Genomic DNA, 18,842 nt, shown 5'->3' with positions numbered 1-18,842 from the left:
TTGTTGCTTCAGTAGTGTCTGACTCTGTGCAACCCTATGGACTGTAGCCTGCCAGGCTTCTCTGTCCATGGCATTCTCCAGGCAAGCATTCTGGGGTGGTTTGCCATGCCCTCCTCCAGGGGATCTTCCCCACCCAGGGAACGAACCTGAGTGTCCTGCAGTTCCTACATTACAGGCAGATTCTTTTACTGCTAAGCTACTGGGGAAGCCCAGTTATTAAGTGCTTATTAAGTGTGATATGGTGTTTAAGTGTTTTACATATATTATTAGTACTATGTTTGACCCTAAAAGATAAAGGAAGAAAGAAAGGGAAGGAGGCGGGAAGGGACAGAAAGAGAGAGAGAGAAAGAACCTCTAAGAAAATTCTTTGTGCCCCTTAAAAAGCAACAAATTTCCAATAAGTAAAGGTATTCAAACAAAACAGAAAATTTCACCAAGAATATTCTAGAAGTAGACCAAACATTAGATGAGTTATTTTACTAGGACCCTTTATAAATCAAGAGATTTTATAAGGTCAACCCTCTTCTTTTACAAATATGGAACAGAAATACAGACAAGCAATACAACTTGCCCAAGATGAAATGCAAATTCTTATTTCTAATCTTCAAGGCAATCTACCAGTACACTCCTTCCTTCCTCACTCCTCAGTCCTTACTTGACTCATAATATTTCTTGACATTCTCAAACATACTTCAACAAAAACAGATTTGCTTACCATTCCCAGCACACCTGGCTCAATTTTTCCCTCTGTGCTTCTCCACAGACTTCCACTCCCACTGTCAATTCTGTGCCAAGCTATTTCTCTCCTTTTAAAGCAATATTTATGGGAAAAAAATTTTTTTTTAATTAATGTCTCTACATCTCCATCTGATCTCAGTACTCAAGGGCTCTGATACCTTTCCTAATTCATAAGGCAACCTAAGTAACCTTAATACACAAAGCAGATCAAATCACTCCCTCACTCAAAGCTAGTTGTTTTCCAAGATACTTAAGATAAAAATCTATAAACTCCCAAACAAAAATGACAAGGTTCTGCATGGTCTGCCCCTGCAGACCATGTCTCCCTTCCTAGCTTTACCTTAAAGCTACTGTTCCTTTTATTTATGTTAATGTATCCCTCTGGCTCTCTTTAAGTTCCTCAAATGCTTCCCGCTCTTTCCTATACTGATAGTTTCACAAGTTGCTCTTTCTTTCTTAACGTACTGACTTCCAAGATTCACCATAAATGACATTTTCTTAGGGACATCCAATGTAACCACCCCCACATTCACCAATGCATCAAAAGAAGGCCCTTCTTGACATTTTGCCAAAGCACCTTTTTCTTGCCTTTATACACGTCCATTGTTTTAATGTGGGCATCCCAGGTGGCCCAGTGGTAAAGAACCTGCCTGCCAATGCAGGTGACATAAGAGACACGGGTTCAATCCCTGGTTTGGGAAGATCCCCTGGAGAAGGAAATGGCAACCTACTCCAGTATTCTTACCTAGAAAATTTCATGGACAGTAGAGCCTAGAGGACTATAGTCCATAGAGTCGCAAAGAGTTAGACACAGCTGAAGCAACTTCATACACACATGCACTGTTTTCATGATGTATGTTGGGGGATGCCAGAAGCTGCCCTGCTCTTCCCTGTTCAGGTGGGCAGAGCAAGTCACATTGGAGCAGGTATTACAGAAATATGAAACACTCACTTTGGTAAATGTTGACTGAGTTGTTTTTCATAGCGGAAAGTTGTATGGTACAACAAAGGAAATCCATACCACACCCCTGGTATAAATTGCTGGTTACCTGGGGAGAAGTAGACCATCATATTTATCATATTTTCTGGGAAAAAAAAAAAGGCAGAGAAATCTAACCTCCTCTCCCAATATCTGAAGCCAAGAAACTTAGCAGACGGCAACTTTGGCTGCATTCAGTAGAGGGAAAAGACATGGAGTGTCTTCAAAGAAAATTTACTGGAAGAGAAAGACAAACTTGTGAGAAAGTCATCTGAGTCCAACCCAGAGCCCAAGGACCCCAGAAGGAGGTTCCAGGCAGTATGTGGCCAGAGGCCAGCCGCTCTCTGGGGCCTTTCATTCTAGTACAGTGGCTGTGCTTCAGAAAATTGCTGCTGAGCTTCATGGCTGAAGTTAGAGGGTGTGAATTAATGTGACTCCTAACGATGGCGCCCAAGCACAGACCCACTGCAGCCTGGGCAGGGACCTGGTCCATGAGCCTCATGGTGGCAGCGGACCAGCACCGCCCTTCAGCCCAGATGAGATCAACCTGCAGCATCTGCACCACGTGGCGGTGAAAGCAACCAGGGCGACAACCCACCAGACTGGTTACATTTGTTTACTGGATGAACGGTTTTTCTTCTTTGCGGGTCTACCTCAGTAGATTGAAAGTTTCATGGAAGAAGCTAGCATGTCTGTCTGGCTTCCGCTCAGGGCTACCAAGTACAGCACAGGTGGCACCCGGCTCCACGAGGACTGTCCTTCACATGGAACATGACATGAAGACTGCCCCTTAGAGCCTGGTAACTGCTCAATAGCTTCACCCTTACCCTAGTCATCACTGCGTCACCAGAGAGGCAGACACGAAGCAAGCACTCAATATATATTTACAGAATAATTATATAACAGGATGCATGATCTATTCTGTTCATTTGCATACATTTCTATGATTCTTCTTAAAGACGTTTTTGGGTATTTCCCTCCACATACCTAATATGGTATGCCCAAAAGGGATGATTTTATCTATTTTGAGCCACAGGAAGTCAGAACCAGAAAGAAGGTTAGAGTGATAATTGTTTTTATTTTACTCACGAGGAAAGGGAAAACCAGAAAGATAGGATGACTTTTATCTCTTGGTAGAAAAGCCAAGATGAGAACCGCGGGCTCTTGCCTTCCAGTGCCTTTTGCTGTCTCTAGCCTCCACCTGCTCTTCAATAGCTTTCTCTTGTTTTTCTTATGAAACAGAGGCAGAGGTCACTTGATCGCTGACTGCTGTTTGTGCCTTTGACTGCCAAGGCACTGGATTAATAAGGGAAATGCGGATGTGTGTGCTCTACTTGACCCAAAGTGGTAGAACGTTATCAGGGAAATTTCGTATATCAAGACCACAAAGAAAGCTCCACTTTATTGGACTGGTGAATTCTTCAAAACACACCGTATCTTTTAGGATCTCTCTTTCAGTATTTTCAGCACTAACAGCATACTTCTTTCTCCAAATGCTCATGAGTCACACCAACAGCAGCATATTCTCAAGCACAGAAAATGACACAGTGAATACTCAGAAAGAGAAACAAAAAGATCAAATCTACTTAGAGGAAATAAAGGATTAGTGAAAAGTGTGTTCTTAAAATTACATCTGATTTTTATTAGATCAATAATTGCTTAAAATAGGAAACTTCCCTGGTGACCCTGTGGCTAAGACTCTGTGCTCCCTATCCAGGGGGGCCAGGTTCCATCCCTGTTCAGGGAACTAGATCCCACATGCCACAATTAGGACCCGGCAGAGTCAAATATATATATATTTATATAAATATATATATATATATATAATATACACACACACACATATATATATGTTTTTTAAAAAACTCAAAAAATTGCTTAAAATAAATATACTTCCAGCTCCAACTTGGTCTTCTGTGTTTGTATTACTAAGATTTGTAAAAATCTTGTTTGGTGTAAAATTTATCCTGTACTTATATGATATGACTCTTGGGGTTCCCTTGTGGCTCAGCTGGTAAAGAATCTGCCTGCAATTGCATGAGACCTGGCTTTGATCCCTGGGTTGAGAAGATCCCCTGGAGAAGTGAAAGGCTACCCACTCCAGTATTCTGGCCGGGAGAATTCTATGGACTGTATCGTCCATGGGGTCGCAAAGAGCTGGACACGACAGTGACTTTCACTTCACTATGTGATATGACTCTTACCTAAATTAGTACCTAATTTCTTCCCAACAGAATTAAAGTGAGAAAAATCAAGCCTCCTCTTCTATCTCTGCCACCATCTTTCATTTTTAGATTTATAGTCCTCAAACACCTATCATAAAAATCAGCACCAGTAAAACAAAATACTGATTTTGAATAGGTGACCAGACCAGACACTGAAATGTTCTCCTTATAAATGATGCCCAAGAGAATTCTAGGAGGGCTACTGGATGGGAAAATTACACTTTGTGTTATTTGCAGACTACAAATAATATTAATGCCTTGTCAGGACCTAGACTAACTGTGAGGCAGTTTACAACTGTGTGTTTCTCATGTTTTGGTCTGATTTAAGGCTCATGTAAACACAGTTCTGGACTGTGAGTCAGTGGTGGAGAATCTGTGCAGCCCCAACACTCTGGATCACCTGTGAAAAGATGAGGACAACCAAGGCACAGGCCCTAGCCTTAAGAGGTCTGCAGAATGATTTGACCTAGGACAGCAACTAAATGCACAATTAATTTGACTCATTACATGAGGACAGGTCTGAGCACATGGAGTCCCTGACTGGAAAGACAAGCGACATATTCTATACAGAGGTCTTCAGAGCATGAGGTGGTCGGTACTCCTCCAAGTTCAAGGGAAGGGGAGGTGGGATCCAGCATGTTTTAGGTTTAGAGAGTTAACTGGCAGTTGTGAGGGGGAAAGCATCCAAGAACTGAGAGAATGGTGATGGTGACGGGGGCAGGGAGGAGGGATGAATTACAATACCTAGCAAATATTTACAAATATTTATCTTACAATATTTATTTGACCTTTTTCTTAATTAGTTTTTCTGAAAAGTTACATTCTCCACCACATTTCCCTACCAGTTAATTATAACTAATCAAGTTGTGAAACATTACGTCTCTCTTTTCTCCAGTTTCCTGGGAGAAAGGTCTATCTGAAGACAAGAAGTCAACACTGTCATTTATAAAACATCACAGTAGTATTCTTAATATGGAAGAAATAGTCTCAATTATTTTCACATACATTTATTTCACTTTTTATTACAATCCTGTGAAATAAGTTGAGTTGGTGTTTTTATTCCTATTTTACAGGAGAAAAAGAAAAGTGTTCACAAAGATACCAAGCAAGCTGTTTAAGGTCACACAATGGATTGTCTTATGTCACTGGGACAAGAACCTGTCTTCTGATTTCTGTGCTCAGATATTCACTCAATAGGCTTGTACTGGACATACCGTGTGTGGCTGGTCATCATGATAGTTCCTAGGAAAAGAACAGTTTACCAGGTAGTTACTACATCTGCCCTCAGGAGGTCAATTAACCAGAGTGTTCAGTAAAGTGTGACTCAGATCAAGACACCGGATCTGCAAGGTAAGCGAAGTGGGACCAAAGAGCTGGAGCACCCAGCCAAGCCTAATGAGGCTCAAGGGAGGTTCCTCTAACAAAGTCACTGCTAACTTGGGACCTTAGCCAATCCAAGACAGTGACTGCTCGGCAGCTGTCCTGAATGGCTGAGGGGTGAGGTGTAAAGTGGAAAATGGAGACAAAAGTGTTCCGAATAAAGGGAGCAGAGTCACTACTCCATAGTGTTATTTCCATGTGTGTGTATATGTGTGCACACATGCACGTGTGTGCATCCCTCTCATTTAAAAAAGTCACACACTGTCCAATTGTCATGTCTGTGTAAGAATGAATTACTATGTTTGCCATAAAATGCTGACGTACACTCAGGAGACAAGATATAAGAGGAACCCCAAGAAATATAAGGTCCCTTCTTGGGTTACCCTCATTGATCTCTGAAAATTAGAATTTTTCTAGGGAAAAGAAGGACTTAAGAGGCCATCTAATAATTCTAAAGAAGCAAGGCAGGAATTGAAATATAAACCACTTCCTTACTTCTATGATAAGGAATTGAGGGAAAAGAGGGATTCAGAATATGGCATGCTACAGTTGTAGATTCCAAGAGTTGCCAAGTGTGAAAGAGATGCATGTAGAACACTGGTGGACTATAAAAGTGCTACCATATGTGAGGAGTTTGAAGGAGAACTTCTCTCCCTGCTTTCTAGCTCTGCAAGGCAAGGACTGAAAATTGAACATGACACCCAGTACCTCTCACTACCACCTCTCAGCTCCCCAGACAAATCATTGATCATCCTCTGTTACAAATGCCTGTAGTGCATATTCTGAGTGTAATTCCCAGAAAAATGATCCTATGGAAACTTTCATAATTGAGTTATTGACCTTTACAGCTTTTTCAAAGGAGAAAGGCCAATGAGTCACACATATGCTACAACTCTAGACCATCTGAATGTCTTCAAATAAGATGGCTTAAGAATTTGTTTAATTCTTGGCTCTCTCTAATAAACTCAAGATTCAAAAACCTACATTTTAAGCCCTTATTTATCTCACTAAGCTTCAAGTTATATTTGCTTCTGGATATATCACTTAGATAATCTGCTATCTCCTTACGTATGGTGTCCAAAAGCCCAAGTCACTCAGAAGCCCCCACTCTTCAGTTCAGTTCAGTCACTCAATCGTGTCCAATTCTTTGTGACTCCATGGGCTGCAGCACGCCAGGCTTCTCTGTCCTTCACCAACTCCTGAAGGTAGCTCAAACTCATGTCCATCGAGTCGGTGATGCCACACATCTCATCCTCTGTCGTCCCCTTCTCCTGCCTTCAATCTTTCCCAGCGTCAGGGTCTTTTCCAATGAGTCAGTTCTCATCAGGTGGCCAAAGTATTGGAGTTTCAGCTTCAGCCTCAGTCCTTCCAATGAATATTCAGGACTGATCTCCTTTAGGATGGACTGGTTGGATCTCCTTGCAGTCCAAGGGACTCTCAAGAGTCTTCTCCAACACCACAGTTCAAAAGCATCAATTCTTTGGCACTGCTGCAGCTCTCACATCCATCCATACATGACTACTGGAAAACCCCATTCTTACAAAAGTACAATTGACCAAGCAGTCTCCTTCTCAAATTTCTCATTCTGGGTCATCAAACCATGATTCTCCCAAATAAGAGAAACAGAATAACACTTGGAAAAAGAGCTTAGATATCTATTAGCTCTACTTTAAGTCAAACAAACAAATCACTACAACAGGAAAAAGATTAAAAATAAACTCAGAGTCAAATATCTTGAATTAGAAATCTGGTTCTAATATTCTTTACACTTCAGTTCTTCATCTGAATGAAGTGGAACATAGTGGCAGTTTCACAGCATGCAGTTAAATGAGGTAATGCATGTGAAAATACTTACCACAAAGAGTAGGACATAGTTGATGAGGAAGAAATGTTTGTTGAGTTAATCACTCTTTACTGTTGCTATTCAATTGTTAAGTTGTGTTCAACTCTTTGAGACCCCATGGGCTGTGGCACACCAGGCTCCCCTGTCCTTCACTATCTCTTGAAGTTTGCTCAGATTCATGTCCAGTTGAGTCGGTGATGCTACCTAACCATCTCTTCCTCTGCTGCCCCCTTCTTCTTTTGCCTTCAGTCTTTCCCAGTATCAGGATTTTTTCCAGTGAGTCAGCTCTTTGGATCAAATGGCCAAAGTATTGGAGCTTCAGCATCAGTCTTTCCAATGAATATTCAGGGTTGATTTCCTTTAAGATTGACTGGTTTAATCTCCTTGCAGTCCAAGGGCTCTCAAGAGTCTTCTCCAAAACCACAATTCAAACACATCAATCACTGCTTAAACTGACCATTTCTATCAGCATTACCTTTTTTTCTCTGATTTATCTCTTTCCATGGTCTCTACCCTTAGGCCCTAACAGACCTGCAGAAGCAAGTTGTTTCTGATCTCACTTTCCCATTTTCCAGCCCAAATCTATCCACACACTCTGCCAATCTTTTAAAAATTAATTCCCCTATTCAAAAACCCAAAATAGAGGTTTTAGAGTCTACAGGCCAAAGAACACAGTCCTCATCCTGCGTTTATCCTCAATCCATCCACAGAACTTTTTCAAACCATTCTTCCTGTGGTTCCAGCGTCCACCCTCTGTACTCTCATGAGCTGGGTTCCCGGACATACACACTCTCAGCTCTGAGGTCAAGCTATGCCAGCCCAACTCTTTCTGGAAGCCTACTCTGGCAAATTCAGAGGGATTTCTTCCCAGAGCCAAAGGCATTGTTAATTACATCTATTCTTGTATTATTCTCTAATTGTTTCACTTACAAATGTGGGAATCCTACTTCTCTGAACAGATTATAATGCTTTGACAAGTTTCTAATGTCTACTTAATATCCCTCCAGAATGCTTAAAATTAATTGTAGTAAACTAAACAAACAAACAAACAAACAAAACCTAAGAATTCTGAATAATCTAAATTATTATAAAAACAAATTATAGAAGATTTTTCCTATAATGTCAATTCATATGCTTAATCATTTTCCCTGAATTAACATCCAGAATATGGCACAAATTTATAGGCAGAGAAAATATTAGCAATTTAATAATACTTTTTATAACACTATAAAACACCATTACTTCTGTAAAATAACCTATTGCATCTATTTTTCACATGTAGTACATTTAAGGCAAATTTTCTATGTCAAAAAATGTCAGTGATTCCTAAAACTTAAAAAACACTACATCTATGTTGCAAAATATCTCCTTGAGTCAAAACATCTCTGCTCACATCTATGGCTATTGAGCACAGAATTTGCTGGTTCAAGGTTAAAGGCAAAGTTCCTAAGGCTGCTTTTATACAGTTCCTGAGTCGTGGATGAGAAACTCTGTTCCTCATTCTCTCTTTTCACAGTGTAGATAGCTTTTCGTCTACTATTTTTAAGATGGCTACAGTATTAGCCACTTACAGTGTTGGTATTGTAGCTGTTGTACCTGTTTGAGGCGTGCCAGGTGTACAAAAGGGCAAACTGTCCTGATGGCTTCCTCTGAACAACAGCCTCGGGTTATTCTTGCTTCTGGAAACCTGGCTATCATGTCAAACAACTGGACTATTTGGTGATGGTAGTTCATAAAAAATCTAATGATGATAAGTCAAACAGATTGCATTGCTGAGTCAGTTAACTGATTTCAACAGAATTTGATGCCTTATATTGATGAAGAAGTGTAAGTCATCTATCAATGGTGACATCACTTCCCACTGTATTCACACTTAATTTCAGATTTTCTATTGTATAGCTTCTGGGGAAAAAAAGTTTAAAAGCTTTTGTATGCACCATAGATAAGCCTCTATTTAAACCAGATAAACCCAGAAACGGCTCCTATTTACACAGCAGGAATTTGCAGCTAATTCAGTTGGGATGTTTTCTTATTATGGTATCTATTCTCTGCTAAGTTTTTCAGCAGTGACAACTGAACATTATTGTCATCACATTAGTCCTCTAAGATAAGATACACTCAGAGTCCTTTTAAGTAAGAATTTTGGATAATTAGATTAGGACCCTGTGCCCAATTTTTTTTTTTAAAGCTAACAGGGAATCTATATTTTATAATTAGGGAAAACATATTAAAAAAACCCCTCTCACTTCAGCATTAATACACTAAGAATTCAGTTCACTAAATTCTAGTGTTTTCTTTCTTATAATTCCCTAACCTATTAAGAGAGCAGTTTTGCCACTTTCTTTCCTTTGAAATAATTCCAACTTTGTACTGCAGATCTTTCTGAAGACATTTGGAGATTTAACTTCAGTGGTGCACAAAACAGAAGATAGAATAATTACTTTAGTTCAAAAAATACCTATTTTGAAAACCATGAATTTCTTCTCTTTGATATGATCACATGTTGAATTTGCTTAATGTTTTTATGAGAACTGACCCAATAAACTTTGATAAAATGCTGCAAACCAATAAAGTTTATATGCAAATATTAATTGAAATTAAATAAGATGAATTCCAAATACAGGGTTTCTTAAGAGTGAGTTTGATCATCCCAGGTTTCAGTTTTCAGAACTGATCTAAAGTCTTCATAAGGCCACTGTGCCCATCATATTAGAAGCACAGTTTTGAAATAAAAAACACACTGCTTATTTTCTCTTCTACTTAAAAAAAAAGCAACAAGTATAAGTCTGGTTAACTGTATGAGTAAGCATTTTATTCATATGATTTACCTTTTTCCTTGGATATATAAAGCATACATATAGAGTGTGACAGAACAAACTCAAATACATGGGACTCAAATGACTATAGTGAAAAATTCAAATATTCTGTTTGCCTTTAAAGCTACATTAACTATCAATTGTAGTAAAGTGCTTATTATTTAGAATTCTTTTTTTTCTTCTATTTGACTACCTACACACAGTAGAAGTAAATATGTCTAAAATTGGTGCTGGCTTTGATAAGCCACGGTGATGACATCAGCCTGACTTCTAGCTTCTGGAATGCAGAACTGAGACCTTACAGCGATCTGTGGACTCTGCGGTCCCAGCATAACTCTCCTTGTCACAACCTATGATCCATTCCAAGCCAAGACTCCTTCTCTAAATATACAACACAATTAAACAAGAGTATTCTGGAATATGGGTGTTGTCAAACGCAGGACTGGTGGGGGCGGCGTGGGGTGAGAGGAGAAGAGGAACTACGGTTCTGTTAAAAAGTACAAGGATTTTAAAATTGTACATGGTGTACGACAATGTTAATGTACTTCATATAACTTAATTGCACACTTAAAACTAATGGGAAATTTCACGTTATGTTTATTCCATCACAATTAAAAAAAAGAAAAGCTCCGGACTTCCATGTTCCTGCCATGAAGATTCCAAGCTCCCAATGCAGGGGACACCGGTTGGATCCCTGGGTGGGGGAACTAAGATTCCGCAAGTGCAAAATACAGATAAAAACTAGAACAAGAAAAAAAAAAGTAAAAAACCCTCTATGTGGGTGGTTTCTGAAAATTGTGGATTTCAGGAGTTTTTCACAACTGTCTAATAAGTTTCTAGGTCCGATGTGTCATCTGTTGTAACCCTGTCACAGTGACCAGGTCGCTCTTGCAGGAATATTTACTGAGCTAGGTTGCTGGGGGCCTAGAAAGGCAACCATTCATCAGGGATTAGTAAACAGCACTCACACCAAATGTCGAGCTAAAAGGACGGCAGAAGAAAACCTGGAAAGTAAGATGTAAGAACAGGTGTTAGACAAGGAGCATGTGGAAACGTCACTTGCTCCCGGGCTGTGGGCCCTGTGAGGAGCTGCTAAGTGCAGAAACCTCTACTTCCTATCCCAGGAAGGGCCTTACCATCAGCCCCGCGCAGTGACCACAAGGACAAGCCAAGGCTGGTCCGAGGGAGTTAGTAGGCCTCGGGGCCCACGGGATGACTGTGGGTTCTAGCACTTCCTAGAGGACGCAGCGCAATTTCAAAGGACGGAGGCTGGCCGAGGGCGAGACGCCTCTCGACCGACCCTCCTGCCTCGCGTCTGCCTGCTAGCAAGGCGAGGCGCGGCTGCTGCGGGAGGGCGCGCACTGGCTCAGAGGCGGTGCCTGTCCGCGGGGTGGCGGGTGCGGGGGGCGCCGGGAAAGTACCTCTGCAGAGTGCAAATCGACTCAACGTGCGAGAGGTATTTGAAATAAGGAGAAAACCCAGAGTACCGGGCTGGAGTTGTCATCGCCATTCTATTCTGCTCCTAGTGCTCCCGGGAGAAACCAGTTTCTGCACCAGCAGTGAACTAACACCTGGGTATCCTCTTACTCTTTCCGATTGGAATGTGAGCACCCCTGGGGTCTCCAGGCGTGCACAGCCAGAGCCTGATGCGATGCCTAGCACTTGGAAGGTGCTCAGCAAGTAAATGAGGAGCTATGTTCTGAAGCCGAGACCAAGAAGCGCAGGTGGAGCCCTCTCCAGAGTTCTCCTCTTGCTGACACGCCCCTGCAGGTGTTGGCACTTCCCAAAGTCTCCCCTGCCCGCCGGCGCGCACGCGCCCACCCCGAACTCCCCAGGCCCTGGAACTACCTACCAGCAACGGCGACCAGCAGACCGACAGCACGCACATGATCCCCATGAGCTGGATGGCCGTCTCTGTCGTGATTCGGCCCCACTGGGCGCTGGACTGAGACGCAGTGGCCTTGGCCCTGCAGCGGGACACCAGGGCCTTAATGGTGGCCAGGTTGCAGGCGAAGGTGACCACCAGCGCCGAGAGCCCCAGGATGGCAAAGGCAGAAGCGAAGAAAACGTTGCCCCAGTTTTGCCGGGAGTTAGTCCCGTTGCCCTCAGGCCGGGTGCTAATGAAGCACCAAGTCCCAGGCCACTGGATGGTATACTGACCTACGCCCAGCACCGGCAACAGGGCGAAGGCGAGCACGGCCAGCCACACGCCCAGCAGCACGGCGCGGGTGACGCTGGCCTTCATGTGGCTTGAGTACCAGTGCGGCGCCCGGGTGGCCAGCGCCCGCTCGACGGCCATGGCGCTGGCAATGAAGAGCGAGGAGAGCCCAAAGACGGTCATGGTCAGGCCGAAGAAGGTGCACAACCTCCCCGATGGGTCGAGCTGCTCCCAGTGCTGGTGGGACAGGTAGAGGACGATGACCACCGGGCTGGTGAGCAGCTGCCCGACCATGTCGGTGAGCGCCAGCCAGCCGATGCACAGCAGGAACGACTTCTTGCGCTTGCTCTCCCGGCGCCTGTAGCTCTTCGACACGAGCGTTATGGCCAGCGCGTTGCCCACGAACCCGGTGATCATCATGGTCATCGAAAAGGCTACGGACACCGAGCCGCAGTCCTCGCTGGCCTCCGGGGACAGCGTGAGGTTGCTCCGCGCCTCAACGGCGCGCTCGGCCGCCCAGATGCCCGGGTCGGAGTGGTTGAAGCGCGTACAGAAAGGGGCGCTCGCGTGGTCCCGGGTCGCCTTCATATTGCCTTGGAGGTGAGGCAGGGACGGCACCTTGAGAACAGCGACGGGAGCCGGCCGACCCGGCGCGGGAGGCGGCGGCTGTCGGTGGCGACCGGGGCTGGGGCTGGGGTCGCGGCTAGGCTGCCCTCCATGATGTGGGGCGCAGGCGCCGCCTCACTTCGCCACTAAGGCGGCGGCGCCGGGGCTCCCAGGCCAAGCAGGCAGCCGCGCCGTCGGCTCCCAGGCGTCCGGAGGTGCCCGGCGCCTGCTATAAGCCCGAGGCGGGCGGGGCGCCCGTGGGCGTGGGCCAAAGTGCAGTGGGAGGAGGATGCAGAAGCAGCCGAGAGCCTCCCTCCCTCTCTCTCTCTCGCTGCGGCTTGATCACTGCTTTGGCCGCCTGGGCTCCGAACATCCTTCCACTGCCAGAGGACTCCTCTCGAAATGCTCCAGCTCCTGCCGCGACCGGCCGCCCAGCCAGGCTGCCCCGCGCCGCCTCCGGTTCTCTGCCAGAGAAGAGGCGGTGAGAGGCTGGGGCTAAAAGGTCTCCCTCGGCTACCCCACCTCAGGCAAGTTGCCAAGGTGTCCGCCTTCCTCCTTCTCCATCCACAGACTCGCGCAAGGACCGGATCTTCCTCCCGGCGCTCTTTTGTGACCCTGAGAAGTTGTATCTTACCTACCTGACCCTGAGTAATCTAGGCAAACCACACTCCTGATGCGTAGATGAGCGTGAACATTTTTCCCTTTCTACTTTGGGACTCTCGCATGATCTTAAGCAGGCCAGGTTGCTCTGTCCCCAGGGGAGCACTGAAACTGTAAAACCAATAGTGCCATAAGATTTAAGGGAATAGGTACCGGAAGACAAAATAAAATCAGACTGTCGGATTCAAAAATAAAGAAATCCCAACTACCAACCCCTTCCATCACCAGCCTAAATTCTTCTCCTTCCTTAACTTTAAATATATATATATATATATATATAAATTTAAAATATTTTTAAAATTTAGCTAGGGCAAAAGGGGCTAGAGGCAGGTGGCTGCCACTCACTCTTTCACTGTCTCAGCACATCTGAATTATTGAAATCAAAGGCTGCTAGCCTGTAGGAGTGAGGGGAGGTGGGCCAGAGAAACAAGGCAAACTCTTACAAAGCCTGCAACCATCTTTCTCCACCCTGGACCATTCTTACGCAATTAGGACTAGAAGCTGCATTTAGATGTTATGAAGGTCTTCACATTTAGTGAAAATGGGCATAATCACTCAGTAACATCTTTTATTAAGCCAATATTTTATGTGTTTCACAACCATTTCCCTAGTTTTTCTCAGACATCCTCCAAGTATTATTACTCCCCTTTTAAGGTGAGGTAACTGAGGCTCCTGAAGTTAAAGGATGTGCCCAAGCCCTTCAGCAATTCTCCAGTCTCCAACTTCTTATCTGAAGCACAGTGTTCTTTACATAGATACCATAACCACTCTCAACAGGTGATAAGACCAGCAGTTCTCAAACCTAGTGAGAGTCTAGTTTTTCTGCCTTTTCATCTTGTCGGGGAAATGGAAAGATTTTAAAAATTATTTTTGAACTTCATTTTCCCTCATATTTAAGAAATTAGATCTAATCATTCAGCTCAGTCGTTTCCATCGTGTCCGACTCTGTGGCGACTCTATGGGCTGTAACCTGTGAGGCTCCTCTATCCTTGGGATTCTCCAGGCAAGAACACTGCAGCGGTTTGTCATGCTCTCCTCCAGGGGAGCTTCCTGTCCCAGGGATGGAACCCTCGGTATCTCCTGCGTTTTCTGTATCGCAGGCGGATTCTTTACCGCTGAGCCAGTCGGGAAGCGGGAAGCGCATTTACTCAGTCCTATGAAGACCATTACTCAGACTTTCAGAGCAAGACTGGGTCAGTTCAGTTGTCTTTTCCAGCTTAGTTGATCTCATTGGATGTAAATGAGTGGTAGGATATGAGAATGGAGTATGTCCCCTTGCATTCTTTCTATGCTGTTGTTTTGACTCTGTATCAGAGTCTGAAAAAAAAAATTATAGGGCTATATAGTTTTTAAAGGAGAAAAAGCAAAAATGAAATGTAAACTCTATTTTAACATGCATTAATCACATTACTAATTTCATTTTGTGTTTTACTGTTTTTTTCTTTTACTTTTTTCAAATTTATTTGTAATGCCATGTGTCTAATGAGAACAACTAAGAAGGAATAGAAAAGTGGTTCATTTTTTAAATCTTCCCCCAAGCTTTTATTAGTTTTAATTAGTCTCAAACTCATATTTGTGAAAATGTTTTTCTAAAGTGTCATTTGAAAAGTAAAATAATATTTGATGGTATTCCCAGATACAGGTTTTATCCAAAGCATTGGATTGAAAGTACATATCAAAATTTAATGTTATAGCAATAAAACTCTAGTGTAACTGTATATTTATTTTAAAATTTAAGACCTTTCATGATTTATACAGCAAAAAAACTAAACAAAACAAAGCCAATCTACAATGACACCAAAACTTATTATTTATTAATATTTGACCTCTTTGAAAATTTTGTTACCCTCACTGCAGTACACACCAGTTAGACTACATAAGAGTTAAAATTATAAGGGCATATAGTATCAAACAGTTAATGTTAGCTTCTCTTAACTCACCTCCACCAATGCCTTAAGTGTACTGCATTTCAGAGTTTTTGTATAACACTTTCCTCCTTTCTGTGTATTGATTCCTAAGTTGTATGTTTTGTAGCTATTCACGTTGAAAACAAGTAATTTGGAGGATCTGAGGTGTCACTATAGAATGCTGGCACAGAATGACTCCAGATCCACACTTGGTGTCAGAACAGAAACAGTCTGAATTGTGTTGTTCTGAAACATCACTGCCCTCTAGTGACCCAAAGGTTAATAACATGCCATATAATTTCTGAACAATACATGCTTTGCTTAGGGACCTCTGATACTTTTCGTAGGGACCTAACTCATTAATACGTAACTGTTGTCATTCTGTCTTTCTTTGAGTGTCTGTTTAATCAATCTTCCAGTGAGGATTAAAGTTATAAAGTCAGGTAACTGAAATACCACACATTCAAAAACTTTTAAAAAGATTTTAAAGCATGTATTCACCCATTATGCAATTTTAACTGACATTATGCCTAGAAGTGATTTTAGTCCATAAATTTAAATCCCCTATTGTATCTTACATCTTAAAATTCATGACATATGTCAGTACTTAGCTAGTGCTGATGAATTTATTGTATATACTTCTACTGAACTTCTATCAGGAAATCTTAAAATAGACATAAATTAAAAAAAAATTAAATTAAGTCCTGAATAGTCACTGGAAGGACTGATGCTGAAGCTGAAGCTCCAATACTTTGTCCATCTGATGCGAAGAACTGACTCATTGGAAAAGACCCTGATGCTGGGAAAGATTGAAGGCAGGAGGAGAAGGGAACGACAGAGGATGAGATGGTTGGATGGCATCACCGACTCGATGGGCATGAGTTTGAGCAAGCTCTGGGAGCTGGTGATGGACAAGGAAGCCTGGTATGCTGCAGTCCATGGGATAGCAAAGAGTCAGACATGACTAACTGAACTGGAAAAATTAATAAATAGTTTCACACAATCAAGCCCTTGATTACCTGAAAATATCTGCAGTTCTTACTCTATAGAGCCAACTACTAATTTCAGCATGTTTTCAAGTCATTTATTCAATAAATATTGGGTCTTGTCTGCTAGCCTAGTAGTTAAGACTCCATGCTTCCAATGCAGGGGATGCAGGTTCAATTTTTGGTGGGGAACTAAGATCCCACATGCTGCGTGGTGCAGTCAAAAATAAATAGTGAGCATCCACTCTATGTCAGACACCATACAGATGTCAAGGACACAAGAAAAACAAAAGTTTCTACATTTACAGAGTTTATATTTTAATGGAGACTCTTGATTTTTTTACCCAAAATAACAAGAAAGAATGCTAAACTCAGTGGCTTTTGTGATTTGTCATGCAAACCAAGAAACCCAATTTTAGAAATAATGTACCGTTTTGATGAAAAAGTGGAAAAATGTGTACAGTCTTCAGGATCAAATAAGATTTATCTCAGGAACACAAGGTAGATGTAGCTCTCAAACATTAATCAATATAATTAGTAGTTCAGCAAAATAAAGAAGACACTTTAAGTCTTTTCTAAATCAATTATCTGGATACCCTAAGTCCCTTTTATTGACTGCCTCTTTTCCAAACTTCTCTTTCTGTTTCATTATATGCTTAGTAATTTTTAACTGAAAACTGGACATTAAAGTTCATATACTGTAGTGACTGTGGATTTCATTTTTCTTCTGAAGATTACTGATTTGGTAGTGATGGGGTGGTCCTTTTGGCAGTTAACGTGCCTGGATTCAAAATGCTAACATTTTCTCTCCTCTGATAGGCAGCTACTATTACCTCTTGTCTCTTCATGGCTACTCTTTAAGCCTGGTTTCCTGTGAATTGATCTATCCTATCTAATGCAAAGAGCCAACTCATTGGAAAAGACCCTGATGCTGGGAAAGACTGAAGGCAAAGAAAAAGGGGGGTGGCAGAGGACGAAATGGTTAGATGGCATCACTGACTCAATGGACATGAATTTGAGCAAACTTTGGGAGACAGCAGAGGACAGAGGAGCCTAGCATGCTACAGTCCATGGAGTCACAAAGAGTTAGACATGATTTACCAACCGAACAACAACAACATACCTATATGATTTGTTGGTTGTTCAGTGGTAGGGATCATTCTGTCTGGTTTATTTGCTTATAGGGAGTCTCTTCTAATTTCTAGCTGTTCTGTCAGTTTGGGGCTGTGCCCTGGTATTTCAAGCCTGTGAAGCTTCAGCTTGCTTTTTTAAATTAGGTTCCAGGGCGATTCTGTCATTCACATATAGTTTGGCTGTCAAATGTAGATTTGGACAGATGTTCCAGTTCACTCTTTCTGTGGTTCTCATTGTTTGAATTTCCTATTTAAATCTTCAGTGGTTTTTCTAACCTTGAACTCCAATCTCATGCACTTTTTGCCAGTGAGGTGGCAATTTCTCTACTACTATTTCCTATGAGATAGTCATAGGATTGGGTATCACCTCAGTCCAAAAGGCCAGAAGCCTTAATCCTTACTAACGCTGTCAGTTGGTTTTTTGAGATTAATTTTTTCTCCTAGTTCTGTGTGCTTTTGAATGCTTTACAATAAATTTAAATAGTTGTTGTTTTAAATCTTTTAACCAGACTTTATAATTGTTATCTGCAGGACAGTGATATTGGCATAATGACATATCAATGGAATAGTATGCTTATGTTAGTCCATTGAACTTTATATAGATGTGTGTGTGTGTGCTCAGTCGTGTCCGACGCTGTGCAACCCCATGATAACTCACCAGGCTCCTCTGTCCATGGAATTTTCTAGGCAAGAACACTGGAGCGGGTTGCTATTTCCTTTTCCAGGGAATCTTCCTGACCCAGGGATGGAACCCTCGGCTCTTGTGTCTCCTGCGCTGGTAGGTGGATTCTTTACCACTAGCTCCACCTGAGAAGCCCACTTTATATAGATATGTAGTTATATATATATATATATGTTTATATAGATATATAAATATACAGAGATATAGATACAAAGATATGTATACACACATACATACATAAATGAAAATTCAGTTAATTTTCAGCAGTATTAAGGTAATTCAGTAAAGTTTTCACAAATGGTGCTGGGAAAACTGGATACCTATATGCAAATAAAAATGAACACAATCCTTATCTCATACCACACACAGACTATCATTAAGTACATTTATTTAATCTTAAGACTATAAACCTTCTAAATTAAAATAAGAGAAAAATCCTTGTGATTTCTTTACCCTCTCATTGTTACTAGAAGTACTCCTATAGCTTTTTCTTGTCTTTTGAACATTTAACAAATGTGATTATCTCTTTTGGTCATTATATATAGAAATTCTTTATAATCTTCTTAAATACCAGAATAACTTTTTTTTTTTTTCTTGAATGTTTGGAGCATAATTTTTCTGAATGTTTAGGTTATAATTTTTTGTTATTAGCAATTGTACAATAACATTTTTATATTTATTGGTGTGTACATTTGTGGGGCTTATTTTTATCATGATAAATCCTTAGGA

General features: G+C 42.0%; 1 protein-coding gene across 11 annotated transcripts in view; it reads right to left on the bottom strand.

Annotated features, from left to right (window-relative positions):
• The window catches only part of PTGER3 (prostaglandin E receptor 3), a 250,471-nt gene extending 237,220 nt beyond the window's left edge, over nucleotides 1-13,251 (bottom strand). For 5 of the 11 annotated variants that reach the window (XM_043460976.1, XM_043460977.1, XM_043460980.1 and 2 more), the window contains exon 1: nucleotides 11,834-13,245. In XM_043460976.1, coding sequence (XP_043316911.1) covers nucleotides 11,834-12,727 — 894 coding nt within the window. In that variant the 5' untranslated portion in view covers nucleotides 12,728-13,245. Of the gene's footprint in view, nucleotides 1-3,701; nucleotides 5,185-9,812; nucleotides 10,986-11,833 lie in introns of those variants that run through there. The other 6 variants (XM_043460975.1, XM_043460973.1, XM_043460972.1 and 3 more) reach the window with 4 other exon arrangements.
• Between the last annotated feature and the right edge of the window lie 5,591 nt (nucleotides 13,252-18,842).

This window comes from Cervus canadensis, chromosome 2 (assembly GCF_019320065.1).
Source record: "Cervus canadensis isolate Bull #8, Minnesota chromosome 2, ASM1932006v1, whole genome shotgun sequence".
Lineage (NCBI taxonomy): Eukaryota > Metazoa > Chordata > Mammalia > Artiodactyla > Cervidae > Cervus > Cervus canadensis.
Note: the sequence above shows the minus strand (reverse complement) of the source record. Positions and strands in the feature narration are given on the sequence as shown.